At 47.7% G+C, this 20997-nt stretch overlaps 1 protein-coding gene across 6 annotated transcripts; it reads right to left on the bottom strand.

Moving 5' to 3' along the window:
- Positions 1-310: 310 nt before the first annotated feature.
- Positions 311-11317, bottom strand: TMEM219 (transmembrane protein 219). 6 transcript variants are annotated; one of them, XM_055299072.1, is made up of 6 exons: positions 11202-11317; positions 10053-10254; positions 9764-9953; positions 5086-5315; positions 1801-1971; positions 311-409 (listed from the first exon to the last, which is right to left on the bottom strand). In XM_055299072.1, exons 2-5 carry the CDS (start codon positions 10215-10217, stop codon positions 1834-1836), a joined length of 723 nt encoding a protein of 240 aa, XP_055155047.1. In that variant the 5' UTR covers positions 10218-10254; positions 11202-11317; the 3' UTR covers positions 311-409; positions 1801-1833. The 6 variants fall into 6 exon arrangements, with proteins under 6 accessions (XP_055155047.1, XP_055155046.1, XP_063468027.1 ...); XM_055299071.2 differs by having other exon boundaries at positions 10053-10251; positions 11202-11306; XM_063611957.1 differs by having other exon boundaries at positions 11150-11281.
- Between the last annotated feature and the right edge of the window lie 9680 nt (positions 11318-20997).

Below are 20997 nucleotides of genomic sequence, written 5' to 3'. Positions count from 1 at the left end.
ACGGAAATTGAGGCGCTGCAGGTTGCAAGACCTGCCAAGGTCACAGTACATTTATGTCACAGCATTTCCATGATCTGACACCCCACCCGCCCAACTAACTGTAATTATCCATTTTATTTCGTAGAAGAAAACAAGACAGGTGTTTACCAAAGCCAAGTCAACCATGGGGAGAGCTCAAGTAACCTATGCCCTATGCCAACCTGTGTCCCAACTAGAGAGTCAACAGGAAAGTGTCCCCCAAAACTTCTAAATCTGCCTACCCTAAAATCCCCACCTCAATCCAACCCCCAATAAACACCATACACACCACTGGGCAAAAGAGCTTTTTATTTTCCCCCACATTCCAGCTCTTCGCTTTTTCTAAAACCTTTTCCAACTCAGAGCCAAGGCCCAAGAAGTTGATTCACACCTGGGGAGAAAGAAAATAAAACAACAAAACAGGTTGAAGAGCTGCTAGAGGAAGCTCTGAGATGTGTGCAGAAATTGAGGAAGGAGCAGAGGGAGTGACAGCTAGAGACCAATACAGGCATTTAATCCCAACTAAGGTAGCCTCAGGACCCTGGGGTCTGCCAGGGGCCAGGAAGCCCTCCTTTCCCAGTCCAAGGTTGAGAGGGTCCTGTCATTTCCTGTCCCAAGTAGGTGGTTGGGGCATTTAGGCCCAGCCATCAGCAAAATAAGCAGAGTTGATCTTGAGCTTCCAGTTCCTCTGGCCTGATCAGTTCCCTGGGCCTCAACTATTTCCACTTTTCCCATAGTAACTTCCTAGGGCACTGCAGCCAGCTGAAGCTGAGACCAGTTCAAGAGCTGGATGCATAACACATGGCTCTCAAATTTCATGCACCCGCCTCTGACAAGTGAAGATTTTTTGCAGAAATATTTTTTCCTTTAGTGAGCTGACGTGTGAACTAGTTAACCAACATGACATGACCCCCACCCACTGCTACGTTTGTTAAGCTGATTCCCTCCAAAGATCTTGTTAACGGAATCAGCTTTTTCTAAAGGTAACGATGACTAAATGGAAGACAGAAGGTGCATGTCAAGTTCCTGGGCACATACTATGTCCCCAGTAAATGGGTATCATCAGTTAGACTCTTCTGAGTGGTTCAAGATGAATTTTACAAAATTTCCATCATAAAACTGGGTATCGGAATTTCAGGACAAAAGCAAGACAAATATGGTTCATATCCAGGACGCATCATCAAATGTGAACCCTCTTAACTCACCATTGTTACCCAAATGCTCGAATGTGAACTAGTTATGGGTGAGTCTTAAAATCACAATGTTGCTTGAAAGAAGTCAGCCACAAAAGAATGTGTATGATTCTGTCTACATAGGTTCAAAAATAAGTAAAACCAAACTATATTATTTAGGAATACATACGTGGCAATGCATTATAAAGCAGGACAGTAGTTATTTCTAGGGAGAGAGAGGGCATTGTCAGGAAGGAAGGGACCATGGGGGGTTTCTGGACTGCTGGTAATATTCTACTCCTTCCCTCAGTGGTATTTATAAGTATCTACTTTATAATAATTTGCCAAGCTGTCCTTTTATGCTATTGGACTTTTCTACATAAGTGTTAAATATTTTATAATAAAAAAGTTAAAGTAATTAGAAAAATATTGAATGCTGACGGTGCCAAATTGTTCTCAGTCCCTAAGGGAGAGCTGTGGTTGAAAAGGTTCTTGGGGACTCAGAAGCAGCAGTCTTTGAGGAAAAGTCCAAGGATCTGTTCTACCCCAGTTACAACCCCCATCCCCATCCCATTCCCTGCTCCCGCAGGACTGGAGCAAAGAACCTCACCTGAGAAACAAGTCGGGAACTAGGCCAGTGCCCTCAGAGCCGGGTTCTAGACCAGTGGGACTCCCGGCGCGGGTGGAAGCACATAGCAGTGACACAGCAGAGAAGGCCACAGAAGAGAAGCAGGAAGGAGCCCAAGACCAGCAGCCTGGAGCCACACAGAGCCAGCTCTTCCTAGGGACGGGTACAGGGAGGGGAGGAGGAGGATATCTTAATCCAGTCCAAGGGCTATAGAAGGAGCCTCCATGAGGGAGAGGGCTCTCCACATCTAGGGAGCAACTGAAGGGAAAATGTTATTTTCATATAAAATGACATTTGTCTTTTTTTTTTTTTTTTGAGATGGAGTCTTGCTCTGTCTCCCAGGCTAGAGTGCAGTGGCGCGATCTCGGCTCACTGCAAGCTCCGCCTCCTGGGTTCACGCCATTCTCCTGCCTCAGCCTCCCGAGTAGATGGGACTACAGGCACCCGCCACCACACCTGGCTAATTTTTTGTATTTTTAGTAGAGACAGGGTTTCACCGTGTTAGCCAGGATGGTCTTGATTTCCTGACCTCATGATCCACCTGCCTTGGCCTCCCAAAGTGCTGGGATTACAGGCATGAGCCACTGCGCCTGGCCCTTTTTTTTTTTTTTGAGACAGGGTCTCACTCTGTCGTTCAGGCTGGAGTGCAGTGGTGCGATCTTGGCTCACTGCAACCTCCGCCTCCTGGGCTCCAGCTATCTTCCCACCTCAGCCTCCTGAGTAGCTGGGACCACAGGTGTGTGCCACCACGACCAGCTAATTTTTTTTGTATTTTTTGTAGAGATGGGGTTTCATCATGTTGCCCAGGCTCGAACATTTGTCTTGATGGTTTAAAAACTACTTTCTTGTCCAGTTATCAACCTGAACCCCCATCATTACTCCATGAGATAGGAAACTTCATTATGATCCACAGTTCAAAGATGTGTAAGCAGCCGGGCGCGGTGGCTCACGCCTGTAATCCCAGGACTTTAGGAGGCCGAGGCAGGTGGATCACGAGGTCAGGAGATCGAGACCATCCTGGCTAACAAGGTGAAACCCCATCTCTACTAAAAATACAAAAAATTAGCTGGGCATGGTGGCGGGTGCCTGTAGTCCCAGCTACTTGGGAGGCTGAGGCAGGAGAATGGCGTGAACCTGGGAGGCAGGGCTTGCAGTGAGCCAAGATTGCGCCACTGCACTTCAGCCTGGGCAGCAGAGCAAGACTCCGTCTCAAAAAAAAAAAAAGCGCAAGCAGTGCTAGATCTGGAAACCAGATCTCTGATTCCAAGTCCCAGGTTGCGCTCCTCATGGGGTCTTTTCTTTTTTTCTTTATTTGAGACGGAGTCTCACTCTGTTGCCCAGACTGGAGTGCAGTGGCATGATCTCAGCTCACTACAACCTCCACCTCCCAGGTTCCGGAGAGTCTCCTGCCTCAGCCTCCTGAGTAGCTGGGATTACAAATGCCCGCCACAACATCCAGCTAATTTTTAAATTTTTAGTAGAGACGGGGTTTCACCATGTTGGCCAGGCTGGTCTTGGACTCCTGACCTCAAGTGATCCGCCCGCCTTGGCCTCCCAAAGTGCTGGGATTACAGGCGTGAGCCACTGCGCCTCATGGGGTATTTTCAAATGTGAGAGTGGAGTGTGCAGCAGCCTCCTGACTGATGGCCCTCCTCCACTCAGCACCAGGGAAGCACATCTCTCTCCTCCTTAAAACTCCTCAGTAGCCCCCACGGCCTTCAGCATCAGGTCATAGCCCTCTATCCTGCATTCACAGAGCCTCTCCATCAGATCCCTGTGGTCTCTCTTGCCTTTTCTCCTTCCTAAGCCTCTCAACATGGAGTGCTCCCAAAGGGTGAACACTTTTTTTTTTTTCTTGAGACAGGGTTTCGCTCTGGCACCCAGGCTGGAGTGCAGTGGCACAATCATGGCTCACTGCAGCCTCAAACTCCTGGGATCAAAGGATCCTCGCATCTCAGCCTCCTGAGTAGCTGGGACTATAGGTGTGTACCACCACACCCTGCTAATTAAAAAAAAAAAAAAGTTTTTTTAAGAAATGGGGTCGCGGGCATGGTGGCTCACACCTGTAATCCCAGCACTTTGGGAGGCCGAGGCGGGCAGATCACCAGGTCAGGAGATTGAGATCATCCTGGCTAACAAGGTGAAACCCTGTCTCTACTAAAAATACAAAAATTAGCAGGGCATGGTGGCAGGCACCTGTAGTCCCAGCTACTCGGGAGCCTGAGGCAGGAGAATGGCGTGAACCTGTAAGGTGGAGTTTGCAGTGAGCCGAGATTGCACCACTGCACTCCAGCCTGGGCAACAGAGCAAGACTCCATCTCAAAAAAAAAAAAAAAAAGAAACGAGGTCTTGCTATGTTCTCCAGGCTGGTCTGGAACTCCTGGCCTCAGGCATTCTCCTTGCTTCGGCCTCCCAAAGTGCTGGGACTACAGATGTGACACCTGGCTGAACACTTTTCAATCTCTAGGCCTGTGCGCATGCTGGTGCCTTTGCCTGGAGTGTACCTCCCCCTCTCTTGAACCTCCTCTACTGCAGTCCCTGTCCAAATCTTCTTCATTCTTCAAGGATCATCCTGACCTGACAGAAGGTGTGGGTTGCAACCCTGGCTCTGCCACTTAACCAGTTGTGTGGCCTTCAGCAATTCACTCCCTTTCTCTAAACCTGTTTCCTCATCTGTAAAATGGATAATAACACCTACCTCAAAAGGCTATTTTAGGATCAAATGAATTAATGAACCCTGAGAGCACTTTGTGCATTATAAACCGCTGTACACAATGTTCTTTGGTAAATGCCACCTTCTCTGTGAAGCACTCTCCATAAATGTTCAAGTTAGGGTTAATGGCTCCTTACTCTGTGTTTGCATAACACTTTGCTCACATCTCTCGAATAGCAATTAGCCCATTTGCCTCTTATTATAGCTTCTGAACTCCTTTGAGGTAGAGAGAATGTTTTAAAGACAATAGTAAACAATAATAGCTGTCACTTATCAAATCTCTATGTCCCAGGCATTGTGCTGGGCACTTCACAGTCATTCTCATTTAATCCTTATTTGGTGGAATTAAGAGATAGGGTCATGTTTTCTGTTTTACAGATGAGGAAGCTGACACTCAGAGATATTTAGACACTTGTTCTAAGTCACACAGCCCCCAAGGCAGGGTTATAAAACCTGCGCTTTTTCTACAAGGTAGAATTGTTTCCAGGGACCTTCAAGATACGGCAGTCAGCAGGCAGTCTACAAAACCCTGGCGACCCATCTGAGGATCTTACCGAGGTGAGCAGCTTGGTCAGCACAAGGCCTTCATGGCTCCAGACACTAACACATTCCTCACCCATTCTAGGGCTCAGGGTGGCATTTCCAGCCCCCTCCTCTGAGCAGGATATGGGTGGCTGGCTGGAGGGTAGGATTCCTGGAACAGCACTAAAATACAGGCAGGTTCCTGCAGTCCTTTCTGTGGTCACCCTGGCTGTGATAAGGACCAGTTGTCCTGCAGAAGATCCTGTAAAAGGCACAGAAGAAAAAATGGAAGAAAATGAGAGGTGATGCGGGAGCCTCTGTCTTTACGCTTCTTTTCTTGTATTTTCTTTTTCTTTCTTTTTTTTTTTTTTTTTTTTGAGATGGAGTCTCACTCTGTCACCCAGGCTGTAGTGCACTGATGCGATCCCGGCTCACTGCAAGCTCCGCCTCCCAGGTTCACGCCATTCTCCTGCCTCAGCCTCCCCAGTAGCTGGGACTACAGGCACCCGCCACCACGCCTGGCTAATTTTTTGTATTTTTAGTAGAGACGGGGTTTCACTGTGGTAGCCAGGATGGTCTCGATCTCCTGACCTCATGATCCGCCCGCCTCGGCCTCCCAAAGTGCTGGGATTACAGGCGTGAGCCATCGTGCCCGGCCCTTTTCTTGTATTTTCTTTCTTTATTTTTTTTAGATGGGGTCTCACTTTGTCGTTCAAGTTGGAGTGCAGTGGCATGATCCCAGCTCACTGGAGCCTCAACCTCCTGGGCTCAAGTGATCCTCCCACCTCAGTCTCCTGAGTAGGTAGGGCTACAAGCATGTGCCACCTACCTGGCTAATTTTTAAAAAATTTTTTTGTAGAGACAGGGTATCACTGTATTGCCCAGGCTGGACTCAAACTCCTGGGCTCAAGCCATCCTGCTACGCTGACCTCCCAAAATGTTAGGATTCCAGGCATGAACCACCACACCTGGCCCTATTCATTTTTTAAGGCTTTCTATAATACCAGGTGTTTTCGCATTGATTCTATTCAATAAAGTATTCCATATACCATTATTTATATCACTGACAAATGAAAATAACTTTGTATCAATATAAACACAAATTAAGTTGTAATTTAAATTAACTTAAATTAAAATCAATACAACAACCATACTAATACTCGCAAGGCTGCAGTGAAATGGGCAGATACACATTGCCCATGTCAGTTTGCATAAACTAGTTCATTCTTTTTAAGAAAGCAGTTTCTCACTTGGTACCAAAATCCATTAAAAGGTTCTCACCCTATTTTAAATTAGTGGGGAAAGGATGGCCTCAGTAAATGGCCTTGGGAAAATTTCCATGTAGAAAAAAACATAACGTCAAACTGTTATCTTATAAAATAAAGTTCTGATGTATTAAAGAACTATACAAACTAAAAAAAAAACTTAAGTATTAAAAGAAAATACAGAATATTTTATTTTATTACTTTTGAGACACAGTTTCACTCTTGTTGCCCAGGCTGGAGTGCAGTGGTGCGATCTCGGCTCACTGCAACCTCCACCTCCTAGGTTTAAGCAATTCTCCTGCCTCAGCCTTGCGAGTCACTGGGATTACAGGCGCCCACCACCATGCCTGGCTAATTTTTTGTATTTTTAGTAGAGATGGGGTTTCATCATGTTGGCCAGGCCAGTCTTAAACTCCTGACCTCAGGTGATCCACCTGCCTCAGCCTCCCAAAGACTGGGATTATAGCAATGAGCCACCACGCCTGGCCAGAATATTTTCTAATTTTAAAATGAGGAAGGCCTTCCTATGAAAGACACAAAACCTAAAAGTCTTAATAACGGACAAGAGTGATAAACCTAACCTCATAAAAATTAAAGACTCCTATGCAATGAAAGATAAGTTAAAAAAACAAGTAACATATTGAAAATACCTATAATATATTTAAATGACAAAAGGTTTACTATCCAGAATAAAGACCTTCTACAAATCAAGAAGAAAAAGACAAATAACTTAAAAGAAAAATGAACAAAGGAAACAAACAGGTAATTCACAGACAACATGAAAACAGACAATAAACCATAAGAAGAGGCTCAACCTTACTAGCAATCAAGAGAAAGAAAATTAAAACAATTGGGTAATAGGCCAGACCCGGTAGCTCATGCCTGTAATCCCAGCACTTTGGGAGGCGAGGCAGGAGGATCACTTGAGCCCAGTAGTTTGAAACTAGCCTGGGCAACATAGTGAGACCCCATCTCTATAAAAAATACAAAAATTGGCCAGGCGCAGTGGCTCACACCTGTAATCCCAGCACTTTGGGAGGCCAAGGCGGGCGGATCATGAGGTCAGGAGTTCAAGACCAGCCTGGCCAACATGGTGAAACCCCATCTCTACTAAAAATACAAAAATTAGCTGGGCATGGTGCCACGTGCCTGTAATCCCAGCTACTTGGGAGGCTGAGGCAGGAGAATCTCTTGAAACTGGGAGGCAGAGATTCCAGTGAGCTGAGATCACACCACTGCCATCTAGTCTGGGTGACAAAGCAAGACTCCTTGGGGTGGGGGAGAATTAGCTAGGGGGGGAATTAGTTGGGTATGATGGCGAGCACCTGTAATCCCAGCTACTCAGGAGGCTGAGGCAGTAGAATGCTTACTGCAAGCCCTGCCTCCCAGGGATAAGCAATCCTCCTACCTTAGCCTCCCGAGTAGCTGGAACCACAGGTGTGCACCACAATGCCTGGCTATATATATATATATTTTTTGGTATTTTTAGTAGAGACAGAGTCTTGCCATGTTGTCCAGGCTGGTCTCCAACTCCTGAGCTCAAGCAATCTGCCTGCCTTGACCTTCCAAAGGGCTGGGATTACAGGTGTGAGCCACCACATCCGGCCCCAACTGTACACTTTCAATGGGTGAATTGTATGGTATATGAATCATATCTCAATAAAACTATTATATATCTATTTAAAAGTAAAAAGAATGGCAAAGAATTGTCCCAAGTCTGCATATATCAGACACATTCCTTATTTTTGTTAACATACATGTACGCCTGGACATGCAGAGACCCACTCCCCCGACACATATATACTCATAGGAGAATCTTAGAATGATAGTGTTGTAAAGGACCTCAGAAGTCAGAAAATACCACCCTCTTCCATCCCTCTTTATCTTAGCATATTTTAGATAAGGCCAAATGTCACACAGGGATTATTGGCATCCACTGACATTTTCACATTCTATTGCTTGTCATTTTCCCAGCAGACTATAGCTCTTTGTAAATTGATGGTGTCTAGTTTTTTTCTGCATCCTTTGTGGCATACAGAACTATGCTAAGGAAAAAGGGGTCTCTAGGAGGAGGTGGCTAAAGGATGAGAAAACATTAGGTCAAACCTAGCCCATTTCATCCTACCTCCAAGGATAGACTCAAAGAACATCAGAACTGGCAGAGGAAGAAAGCATTCATAGAAAACCTACCCTGTCAGTAGCATGTTCACTGAAAGCCCTAATCACAGAAGTGACTAAAGTCCAGGGATATGCCCAAGGTCATCACTGGTGAGGTCAGAGGCAGGGCCCAGCCCTGAGCGTTCTGATACCCGACCCCACAGTCCTCTGTGATCTCACCTTACTTTTTTTTGGGGGGGGGGTGGGGGAGGTGCGGGACAGAGTCTCTCTCTATTGCCCAGGCTAGAGTGCAGTGGTGTGATCTCCGCTTGTTGCAACCTCCGCCTCCTGGGTTCAAGCGATTCTCCTGCCTCAGCCTCCCAAGTAGCTGGGACTACAGGCGCCTGCCACCACACCTGGCTAATTTTTGTATTTTTGTTTGTTTGTTTGAGACAGAGTCTTGCTCTGTCTCCCAGGCTGGAGTGCAGTGGCACGATCTTGGCTCACCGCAACCTCCACCTCCTGGGTTCAAGCAATTCTCCTGCCTCAGCCTCCCAAGTAACTGGGACTACAGGCGTGTACCACCGAGCCTGGCTAATTTTTTTTTTTTTGAGACCAAGTTTTGCTCTGTTGTCCAGGCTGGAGTGCAGTGGTATGATCTCGGCTCACTGCAACCTCCGCCTCCCAGGTTCAAGTGATTCTCCTGCCTCAGCCTCCTGAGTAGCTGGGATTACAGGCACGTGCAACCATGCCGGGCTAGTTTTTGTATTTTTAGTAGAGATGGGGTTTCACCATGTTGGTGAGGCTGGACTCAAACCCCTGACCTCATGATCTGCCTGCCTCGGCCTCCCAAAGTGCTGGGATTACCGGTGTGAGCCACCGCGACCAGCCCACCTGGTTAACTTTTGTATTTCTAGTAGAGACAGGGTTTCACCATGTTGACCAGGCTGGTCTCGAACTCCTAACCTCATGATCCGCCCTCCTCGGACTCCCAAAGTGCTGGGATTACAGGCATGAGCCACCGCGCCTAGTCTATTTTTTTTTTTTTTTTTTTGAGACAGAATCTCGCTCTGTCACCCAGGCTGGAGTGCAATGGTGTGATCTCGGTTCACTGCAACCTCCGCCTCCTGGGTTCAAGCGATTCTCCTGCCTCAGCCTCCTGAGTAGTTGGGATTAGAGGCACCTGCCACCATGCCTGGCTAATTTTTGTATTTTCAGTAGAGACGGGGTTTCATCATGTTGGCCAGGCTGGTCTCAAAATCCTGACCTCAAATGATCCACCTACCTTGGCCTCCCAAAGTGCTGGGATTACAGGCATGAGCCACCCGCACCCAGGCTCTGATCTCACCTTTCAATCCCATCTGACTTCCCAGGACTGTGGCCTGGAATGTCCTGGTCTTGTTCCTGTCTGGACTGTCTCCGAAGTTCAAGGTGGTCAGTAAGCCCACGACGTGAGTCCCTTGCCACTTCCCTGTGACTGTCCCATTCCTGGGACACAGGGTCAGCTGGCCAAAAGATCTCAAAAAAGAGACCCAGTCCTGTGAGCAAAAGAAGGGTGGGAGACGGGTGAGATGAGATTAGCAGCAAAAGCCTGTCTAGGTTGGAAGGAAGATCGGGTACGGGGGTGGGGAACTTACCTGGGGGATATCAGGGCTGCGCAGGCCAGTCCTGTGGGTGAGGAGGAAGCTGCCAAGGCCCAGGCCAGAGAGGCCAAGGAGCAGCAGGATCAAAGTGGCACAGACCAGAGGTGGGTGGTGGGCCAGACACAGGTGCAGGTTGTGCCCTGCCTGGCAGTTGTCCATGGGGAGCAGAGGGGGCTGAGCCTCCGGGGACAGCCTGCTGGAAGACAGGGAGGGAGAATGGGACAAGAGCACCACTTTTACGCAAAGAGAAAAGAAAGCTCAGAGAAGACAAGGGACTTCCCAAGGCCACACAGTAAGTGGCAGAGCCAGAATAAGAAACCAAGGTTCCCGACTCCAAAAGTTCATCTCCCTGCACTGCTGGATAAATATTTGCTCCATTTCATTTCTGAAGTAATCTAAATGGAAGCAGAATAGGGTACTCCGTGCTGGAAGAAGGAACCTGAAAGGGAGACTTCTCAGCTGGAGAAACAGGAAGCACTGTTCTGGGGCGAGGGTTTGGCTGAGGAATAGTTCCAGCCAGAGCCCAGACAAGGGAAGACTCTGGAGAAGAACTCCACTGTGCAGCTAAACGGCTAGATCTGAATCCCTTTCTGTTATTCACTGACACTGTGAGCTTAAGAATCCACGAAATGGGAGTTCTGAGAACACCAAGTAATAAGGATTAAACGTGGCGGATGAAGCAGGAATTCAACAAATGTCCACTTCCTTTCTCTTTCTCGTACAGATCTTCAAAACCGGGTAAGGCGAGGCAAAAAATACTGTGAGGGAAACTGAGGCTCGCGGACTTTAACATAGGGGTAGGGCCAAGGTCTGAACCCCGCCTCCTGCTTCCAAGTGGGGTGCTCCTTCCCACGCAAGGTGCGACGGCCTGATGGAAAAGAACTTCTGGAAGGCGAAGAGATAAACAGGGGTCGGGGGAGAAGGAGGGAGCCACGGAAATGTAGGTGTCACAAATGCTCAGCCCTGCCCCGCCTCCCGTCCGGCTGGAAATGGGTTAAAGGGAGGGGAGGGCAGCGCCTGAGGGTCCGCGGCCGCTGGTGCACCTGAGCACCCCCTCCCCGGAAAGCCCCCGTCCCGAACGATTGCAACACCCTCGTCCTCTCCGGGTCTCGCGCGTCGGATCCTCCAGCCGCTCGCTCTTACCCCTCGGGGCCGGGCGGAGGCCGGCGCCCCCAGCGACGTCACGAGCGGGGCCGCGAGGGGGCGGGGTCCGTGCTCAGCGCTTTCGTCCCCGACCCTCCTCCTCGCGCGGCCCCGCCCCGCGGCCGGGTCGGCATGCGCAGTGGCCACGCGGGCGCCTGCCTCGGAGCTCCCCGCCAGGGTGGGGGCGTACCAAAGGGACACCCAAGGAAGGGGCCACCGGGAAGGAAAACCTCCGAGGGAGGGGTGGAAACGGGAGCAAGGCCAGGGAGCAAGTGCGAGAAACGTCGCAGAAGCCCGCAGGCTCCCTCCAGAGAGACTGGCGAGAACTGCCTCAGAAGCTTGTCGCGGGCATTTTTGGGCTGTGCGTCCCCCACCCGCGCCAATAGCACAGCCCAGCCGCGCCCCGGTTCCCGGTGAGGACTCGGTATCCGCTCAGTTGCAGGGCTGCCACTTGAGAAGTCTGTCCACTGGGTCTGGGAGTGGTGTTTTGGGCTCCGCTCTTGTGTGCACCCCGATCATGCTTAATGTCTGCAACTTTCTCGTGGACCCTGGCTTTTAGTGACTCCTTAATGTATAGGATACTGGAGCTGAAGAGTTGCTCAGTAGAGAGCCTCTCAGTTCACTTCTGCCCAAGTTTTGGAGGTGAGAACATCTGACCGGAGGTAGCATGACACATGGAGCTAGGAACTTTGGGTTCAAATCCTGACTGTCCGTACCCTCGCATAAGCCATAGCCGCGCTCTCAGGGGACTAAGCTTACCCTTATGCTAAAGAAGATCATCCTATCTATCTCACCGGTTGGATCAGAAGCTTAAAGGGTAAAATGTGGGAAAACATGGGCCCAGTGCCCACTGAGCACACAGGACAGATGCTACTTGAAACGGAATCTATTTAATTCGACTGTGGCTTCCTTAAGGCAGAGACCATGTCGTTTGTATCAACAGCCACAAAAGTCTGTGGCACAAAACCTTCGCATATACAAATGATTTTTTTTTTTTTTTTGAGACGGGGTCTCAGTCTGTCGCCAGGCTGGAGTGCAGTGGTGCGATCTCGACTGGCTGCAACCTCCACCTCCCAGGTTCAAGCGATTCTCCTGCCTCAGCCTTCCGAGTAGCTGGGACTACAGGCGCACGCCACCACGCCCAGCTAATTTTTGTATTTTTAGTAGAGATGAGGTTTCACCATGTTGGCCAGACTGGTCTCGATCTCTTGATCTCGTGGTCTGCCTGCATCAGCCCCCCAAAGTGCTGGGATTACAAGCGTGAACCACCGCACCCGGCCGATTTTTTTTTTTTTTTTTTTGACAGAGCCTTGTTCTGTCATCGCCCAGGCTGGAGTTCAGTGGCACTATCAAAGCTCACTGCAGCCTGGACGTCTTGGGCTCAAGAGATCCTCCCGCCTCAGCCTCCTGGGTAGTTGAGACAGCCGGTAGTCACACGCCACCCACCATGCCCAGCTAACTTTTGCATAGTGTGTAGACATGGGGTTTTGCCATTTGCCATGTTGCCCAGGCATGTCTCAAACTCCTGACCTCAAGCAGTCCTCCCGCCTCGGCCTCCCAAAGTGCTGGGATTACAGGCGTGAGCCACCTTGCCCTGACTAGTCAAATGATTTTTGACAAGGGTGCTCTGGCCATTCAGTAGAGAAAAGAGTCTTTTCTGTGCATTGAAGGACACAACAGGCTGGGCATGGTGGCTCAAGCCTGTAATCCTAGCACTTTGGGAGGCCAAGGCGGGTGCATCACCTGAGGTCAGGAGTTTGAGACCAGCCTGGCCAACATGGTGAAACCCCATCTCTACTAAAAGTACAAAATTAGCCAGGCATGGTGCCGGGCGCCTATAATCCCAGCTACTCGGGAGGCTAAGGCTGGAGAATCGCTTGAACCCGGGGAGTGGAGGTTGCAGTGAGCTGAGATTGCACCACTTCACTCCAGCCTGGGCAAAAGATCAAAACTCTGCCCCCCAAAAGACAAAAGCAAAAACAAAGGAAAGGACAATGAAAAGGCAACCACCAGAATGAGAGGAAATATCAAATCATATATCTGATAAGGGGTTAATATCTACAATATATAAAGAACTCCTACAACTCAACAACAGCCCAATCTCAGCTCACCTCAACCTCCACCTCTCAGGCTCAAGGAATTCTCCTGCCTCAGCCTCCCGAGTAACTGGGACTACAGGCGCATGCCACTATCACCTGGCTAATTTTTGTATTTATTAGTAGAGACAGGGTTTCACCATATTGGCCAGGCTGATCTCAAACTCCTGACCTCAAATGATCCACCCACCTCCCAAAGTACTGGGATTACAGGTGTGAGCCACTGGGCCCGGCCTAATTTTTTGTATTTTTAGGGGAGATGGGGTTTCATCATGTTGGCCAGGCTGGTCTCAAATTCCTGACCTCAGGTGATCCACCCGACTCAGACTCCCGAAGTGCTGGGATTACAGGTGTGAACCACCGTGCCCAGCCAAGTATACCAACATTTTGACTTAATCCACTCAACAAGCCCTCAAAGTGGATGTTATTCTGGAAAGCTGGCCCTTAGTTTAAGTCAGGGGTCCCCAACCCCTGGGCCATGGGGCCAGTACCAGTCCATGACCTGTTAGGAACTGAGCCGCACAGCAGGAAGTGAATGGCTGGTGATAGAAGCTTCATCTGTATTTACAGCTGCTCCCCATTGCCTGCATTACTGCCTCAGCTCTGCTTCCTGTCAGATCAGTAGCAGCATTAGATTATCATAGGAGCATGAATCCTATTGTGAACTGCGCATGCAAGGGATCTAGGTTGCTCCTTATGAGAATCTAATGCCTGATGATCTCTCACTGTCTCCCATCAACATCAGATGAGACTATCTAGCTGCAGGAAAACAAACTCAGGGATCCCACTGATTCTACTTTATGATGAGTTCTGTAATTATTTTATTATACCTCATAATGTAATAATAATAGAAATAAAGTGCAAAATAAATGTAATGTGCTTGAATCATCCCGAAACCCTTCCTCCCCCGGTGGAAAAATTGTCTTCCATGAAACTGGTCCCCAGTGCCAAAAAGGTTGGGGACTGCTAGTTTAATTTAACCAAGGTCATACATATATTAGGTGGCAGAAGTTGGGTTATGATTTAAGCCCAACCACAGCATGGCATGTGGGAATGAGAAAGCCCTGTTGAGGCTCGTTCATTCAATAAGCATCTGTTGGCTGCCAGGCTGTGTATTCTGTGGGCTAGGAATATAGTGGTGGACAAAGTATTCATGATCTCTGGCCTCCTGGAACTACAATCTGGCATGTTCAGGCTGGGCACAGTGGCTTGTGCCTGTAACCCCAGCACTTTAGGAGGCTGAGGCGGGAGGATCTCCTGAGGTCGGGAGTTCAAGACCAATCTGACCAACATGGAGAAACCCCATCTCTACTAAAAATACAAAATTATTCGGGCGTGGTGGCATATGCCTGTAATCCCAGCTACTTGGGAGGCTGAGGCAGGAGAATCGCTTGAACCTGGGAGGCGGAGGTTGCGGTGAGCTGAGATCACGCCATTGCACTCCAGCCTGGACAACAAGAGTGAAACTCCATCTCAAAAAAAAAAAAAAAAAAGCAACAAGAAAAGTGCATGTTTGCCTAAACTTTTTTTCTTCTTCTTATTTATTTTTTTTGGAGGCAGAGTTTCACTCTGGTTGCCCAGGCTGGAGTGCAGTTGCGCAATCTCAGTTCACAGCAACCTCTGCCTCCTGGGTTCAAGCAATTGTCCTGCCTTAGCCTCCCTAGTAGCTGGGACTACAGGCGTGCGTCACCAGGCCCAGTTAATTTTTTTGTATTTTTAGTAGAGACAGGGTTTTGCCATGTTGTCCAAGCTGGTCTGGAACTCCTGACCTCAAGTGATCCATCCACCTTAGCTTCCCAAAGTGCTGGGATTACAGGTGTGAGCCAGTGAGCCCCGCCTTTTTTTTTTTTTTTTTTTTTTTGAGACAGGGTCTTGGTCTGTCACCCAGGCTGGAGGGCAGTGGCACAATCTTGGCTCAGTGCAACCTCCCTCCCCACCATGCTTAAGCAATCCTCCCACCTCATCTGCCCAAGTAACTGAGACCACAAGTGTGCACCACCATGCCAACCTTTTTTTTTTTTTTTTTTTTGTATTTTTAGTAGAAACGGGGTAACGGGGGTCTCACCATGTTGTGCAGTCTGGTCTCAAACTCCTGAGCTCAAGCCATCCACCCACCTCAGACTCCCAAACTGCTGGGATTACAGGTGTAAGCCACCCTGCCCGGCCCCATCTAGACATTTTTTTTTGAGTGGAGTCTTGCTCTGTCGCCCAGGCTGTAGTGAAGTGGCATGATCTCGGCTCGCTGCAACCTCCAACTCCTGGGTTCAAGCGATTCTCCTGCCTCAGTCTCCTAAGTAGCTGGGATTACATGGGCATGCCACCATGCCCGGCTAATTTTTGTATTTTTAGTAAAGACAGGGTTTCACCATGTTGGCCAGGCTGGTCTCGAACTCCTGACCTCAAGTGATCCACCCGCCTTGGCCTCCGTAAGTGCTGGAATTACAGTTGTCATACATCATGCCTGGCCAAAAAAAAATTTTTTTTTTTTGAGACAGAGTCTTGCTCTGTCACCCAGGCTGGAGTGCGGTGGCGTGATCTCTGCTCACTGCAAGCTCCACCTCCCGGGTTCACACCATTCTCCTGCCTCAGCCTCCCAAGTAGCTGGGACTACAGGTGCCTGCCACCACGCTCGGCTAATTTTTTGTATTTTTTAGTAGAGACAGGGTTTCACCGTGTTAGCCAGGATGGTCTCGATCTCCTGACCTCGTGATCCGCCCGCCTCGGCCTCCCAAAGTGCTGGGATTACAGGCATGAGCCACCACGCCCAGCCTTTTTTTTTTCTTTTTTTTTTTTTTTAAGATGGAGTTTCACTCTTGTCGCCCAGGCTGGAGTGCAATGGCGCAATCTCGGCTCACAGAAACCTCCGCCTCCTGGGTTCAAGCGATTCTCCTACCTTGGCCTCCTGCTGGGACTACAGCACCCGCCACCATGCCTGGCTAATTTTTGTATTTTCAGTAGAGACGGGGTTTCACCATCTTGGCCAGGAATGGTCTCGAACTCCTGACCTCTTATTCTCGCTTTGGCCTTCCAAAATGCTGAGATTGTAGGCGTGAACCACCGCGCCCAGCCCAAAACAATGTTTAAGTTAGCTGGACATGGGGTCGTGCACCTGTAATCCCAGCCACTCTGGAGACTGAGGCAGAAGGAAGGATCACTTGAGCTGCAGTAAGACCCTGTCTCTAAAATAAATACATAAATGAATAAATATTACTTTATCGAATCATGTCAATAACAAAACAAATTATTATCCCTATTTTATGGATGAGAAAACCAAGACTTAGCAATGTTAGCAAACTTGCCCATGGTCTCCAGCTAGCCCACCAGCTACATGTCCCACACAGGAAAGAACGATAAAAATATTGAAAAAAATAGAATAATATGATTACCTGGAATAAGAAATACTTATTCCAAAATAGAATTTAAAAATAGAATAATATGATTACCTGGAATAAGAGATACTTTCTGAAGCAAGACACACAAATATAGAAACCACAAATGAAGAAGGTTGATAAATTTAATTATTTAAAATTTAAAACCTCTGTTTGATAAGACCCCACATGAGTGAGAAGTGGGAGAAAATCACTGCAGTATATATAAACCGTCAAGGGATTAAAAGTTGCTAACATTTTTTGTTTTGTTTTGTTTTGAGACAGAGTCTTACTCTGTTGCCTAGGCTGGAGTGCAGTGGGTCCATCTCAGTTCACTGCAACCTTCAGCTCCCAGGTTCAAGCAATTCTCCTGCCTCGACCTCCTAAGTAGCTGGGATTACAGGCGCTTGCCACCACACCCAGCTAATTTCTTTTGTATTTTTAGTAGAGATGGGGTTTCACCATGTTGGTAGGTTGGTCTCGAACTTCTGACTTCAAGTGATCCACCCACCTCGGCTTCCCAAAGTGCTGGGATTACAGGCTTGAGCCACCATGCCCAGCCTGTTTTGTTTTTTACTAAGGTAAAATTTACAGAGTGAAATGCACAGATATTAAAGTATAAAATTTCATGAGTTTTGACAAATGTAATGCCTATCTAAACACTCCAATCAAGACATAAAACACTTCTAGCACTCCAAGAACTTCCACCCCTTCCCTTTCTAGTCAGTCCCCACTGCCCGTGTCCATAGGCAACTACTATCCTGATTCCGTAACCAAAAATAGTTATCTTTTTTCTTTAAAATGTCCAGATTCACTTAATAGACTGTAAGTGTTATTAGAGGAGGATCTGCCTGATTTTTTTCTTAGGGTTGTGCGTGTGTGTGTGGTAAACAACATATATAATATAAAACTTGCCATTTTAGTTTTTTTTTTTTTTGAGACAGAATCTCACTCTGCTGCCCAGGCTGGAGTGCAATGGTGCAATCTTGTCTCACTGCAACCTCCACTTCCTGAGTTCAAGTGATTCTCTTGCCTCAGCCTCCCAAGTAGCTGGGATTACAGGCGTCTGCCACCACACCTGGCTAATTTTTTGTATTTTTAGTAGAGACGAGGTTTCACCATATTGGCCAGGCTGTCTTGAACTCGTGACCTCAGGTGATCCACCTGCCTTGGCCTCCCGAAGTGCTGGGATTACAGACGTGAGCCACCGCACCTGGCCATTCTAGCTATTTTTAAGTGCACAGTTCAGTGGTATTAATTATATTCACAATTTTGTGCAACTGTCACCACTATTTCCAAAACTTTTTCATCACTCCAAACAGAAATTCTGTAACATTAAGCAATAACTTTCTTTTTTTTTTTTTTTCTGGGAAAAAAAATGGATGATTTATTAAAAAAATGTATGATTGGCAGAATACAGAAAAACTGTTTCTTTTGGCCAGGCTTGGTGGCTCACTCCTGTAATCCCAGCACTTTGGGAGGCCGAGGCGGGTGGATCACAAGGTCAGGAGATCGAGACCATCCTGGCTAACACAGTGAAACCCTGTCTCTACTAAAAACACAAAAAAATGAGCAGGGCGTGGTGGCGGGCGCCTGTAGTCCCAGCTACTCAGGAGGCTGAGGCAGGAGAATGGCGTGAACCCGGGAGGCTGAGCTTGCTGTGAGCCGAGATCGTGCCACTGCACTCCAGCCTGGGCAACAGAGCGAGACTCTGTCTCAAAAAAAAAAAAAAAAAACTGTTTCTTTTACCTTTACATATTTATTAATTACAAACACCAAACAAGGTGTAACAATTGGAAGAACGAATTTCAGACTACCCAAAATTATTCATTTGGTGAAATTATTCAAGTCACGAATGCTAAGTAAACAGATGCACTTCAAAATATGCGAAGTGTGGCTGGGTGCAGTGGCTCACACCTGTAATCCCAGCACTTTGGGAGGCTGAGGTAGCCAGACCACCTGAGGTCAGGAGTTTGAGACAAGCCCGGCCAACACGGTGAAACCCCGTCTCTACTAAAAATACAAAAATTAGCCTTGCATGATGGCAGGTGCCTATAATACCAGTTACTTGGGAGGCTGAGGCAAGAGAATCACTTGAACACGGGAGGCAGAGGTTGCAGTGAGCTGAGATCAAGCCACTGCACTCCAGCCTGGGCAACAGAGCAAGACTGTCTTAAAAAAAAAAATCAATGTAACACACCACATTAATAGAATGAACCGGGGAGAAAACCCATGGTCATCTCAATTGATGCAGAAAAGGCTTTGAAAAAATAAATACCCTTTCATGATTTTATGTATATATTTATTTATTTTGAGATGGAGTTTCGCTCTTGTTGCCCAGGCTGGAGTGCAATGGCATGATCTCGTCTCACCACAACCTCTGCCTCCCAGGTTCAAGCAGTTCTCCTGCCTCAGCCTCTGGAGTAGCTGGGATTATAGGGAAGCGCCACCACGCCTGGCTAATTTTTTTGTATTTTAGTAGAGACGGGGTTTCTCCATGTTGGTCAGGCTGGTCTCGAACTTCTGACCTCAGGTGATCTGCCCACCTCGGCCTCCCAAAGTGCTAGGATTACAGACGTGAGTGAGCCACCGTGCCTGGCCAACACCCTTTCATGATTAAAACACTCAATAAAGTAGAAATAGGAACATCCTCAAAATGATAAAGGCCATAAACCACAGCTAACATCATACTCTACAGGGAAAGACTAAAAGCCTGTCCCCTCAGACCAGAAACAAGACAAGTATGCCTGCTCTCACCACTTCTATTCAACCTAGTACTAGAAGTTCTAGGTAGAGCAATTCGCCAAGAAGAAATAAAAGACTTTCAAATTGGAAAGGAAGAAGTAAAAGGATCTCTTTTCACAGATGATATAATTATATATAGAAAATCATAAGAAATCCACACAAAAATTTTAGAATTAAGTTCAGCAAAGTTGCAGGACATAAAATCAACTCAGATTTGCCGGGCGCGGTGGCTCAAGCCTGTAATCCCAGCACTTTGGGAGGCCGAGGCGGGCGGATCACGAGTTCAGGAGATCGAGACCATCCTGGCTAACACGGTGACACCCCGCCTCTACTAAAAATACAAAAAATTAGCCAGGCGTGTTGGCGGGCGCCTGTAGTCCCAGCTACTCGAGAGGCTGAGCCAGGAGAATGGTGTGAACCCGGGAGGCGGAGCTTGCAGTGAGCCGAGATCACGCCACTGCACTCCAGCCTGGGGGACAGAGAATGACTCCGTCTCAAAAAAAAAAAAAAAAAAAAAAAAAAAATCAACTCAGATTTTATACACTTGCAGCAAACAATTTGAAAAGGAAATTTAAATAATAATTTCCTTTGCAATAGCATCAAAAGAATAAAATACTTAGAAAGAAATTTAACCAAGGAGCTCAAAGATCTGTACACTGAAAATTACAATATACTGCTAAAATGAATTAAAGAAGACTCCCAAAAGAGAAAACATTCCACATTCATGGATTGAAGGACTTAATAGTGTTAAGATGGCAATACTACCCAAAGCGGTCTGCAGTTTCAATGCAAATTCCTAACAAATCATATCAAATCCCAATGATGGTTTTTAAAGAAACAGAAAAACCCATCCTAAAATTCATACAGAATCTCAAGGGACCCTGAATAGCCAAAACGGTCTTGAAAAAAAGTTGAAGGACTCAATTTCCTGATTTTAAAACTTACTATGAAGCTATCATAATCAAAACAGTGTAGGGGCTGGGTGCAGTGACTCAAGCCTGTAATCCCAGCATTTTGGGAGGTCAAGGCAGGTGGATCACCTGAGGTCAGGAGTTGGAAACCAGCCTGGTCAACATGGCGAAACCCCATCTCTACTAAAAATACAAAAATTAGCCGGGTGGCGAGTGCTTATAATCCCAGCTACTCGGTAGGCTGAGGCAGGAGAATCGCTTGAACCCAGAAGGCGGAGGTTGCAGTGACTCATGATTGCGCCACTGCACTCCAGCCTGGGAGATAGAGCTAGACTCTGTCTCAAACAAACAGACAACCAAACAAAAACTGTAGGGGGGCCAGGAGTGGTGGCTAATGCCTGTAATCCCAGCACTTTGGGAGGCTGAGGTGGGAGGATCGCTTGAGGCCAGGAGTTCAAGACCATCCTGGGCAACATGGTGAAACCCCGTCTAAAAATACAAAAATTTAGCCAGGAGCGGGGGGCAAGTGCCTGTAATCCCAGGTACTAGGGAGGCTGAGACAGGAGAATTGCTTGAACCTGGAAGACAGAGGTTGTAGTGAGCCCAGAGTTGGCCACTGCACTCCAGCCTAGGTGACAGAGTGAGTGGCAAAAACAAACAAGCAAACAAAACATGA

This window comes from Symphalangus syndactylus, chromosome 11, assembly GCF_028878055.3.
Source record: "Symphalangus syndactylus isolate Jambi chromosome 11, NHGRI_mSymSyn1-v2.1_pri, whole genome shotgun sequence".
NCBI lineage: Eukaryota > Metazoa > Chordata > Mammalia > Primates > Hylobatidae > Symphalangus > Symphalangus syndactylus.
This window is presented reverse-complemented; position numbering and strand designations above follow the sequence as displayed.

Bases quoted from the DNA above. Each gene is read 5' to 3' on its own strand.
- TMEM219 (XM_055299072.1), bottom strand. From the start codon at position 10,217: ATGGACAACTGCCAGGCAGGGCACAACCTGCACCTGTGTCTGGCCCAC. The intron at 5,316-9,763 runs GTGAGATCAGAG...TGCCTTTTACAG, and splicing joins AAGTCAGATGGGATTGAAAG to GATCTTCTGCAGGACAACTG. The intron at 1,972-5,085 runs GTAAGATCCTCA...ACCCGTCCCTAG, and splicing joins TGACCAAGCTGCTCACCTCG to GAAGAGCTGGCTCTGTGTGG.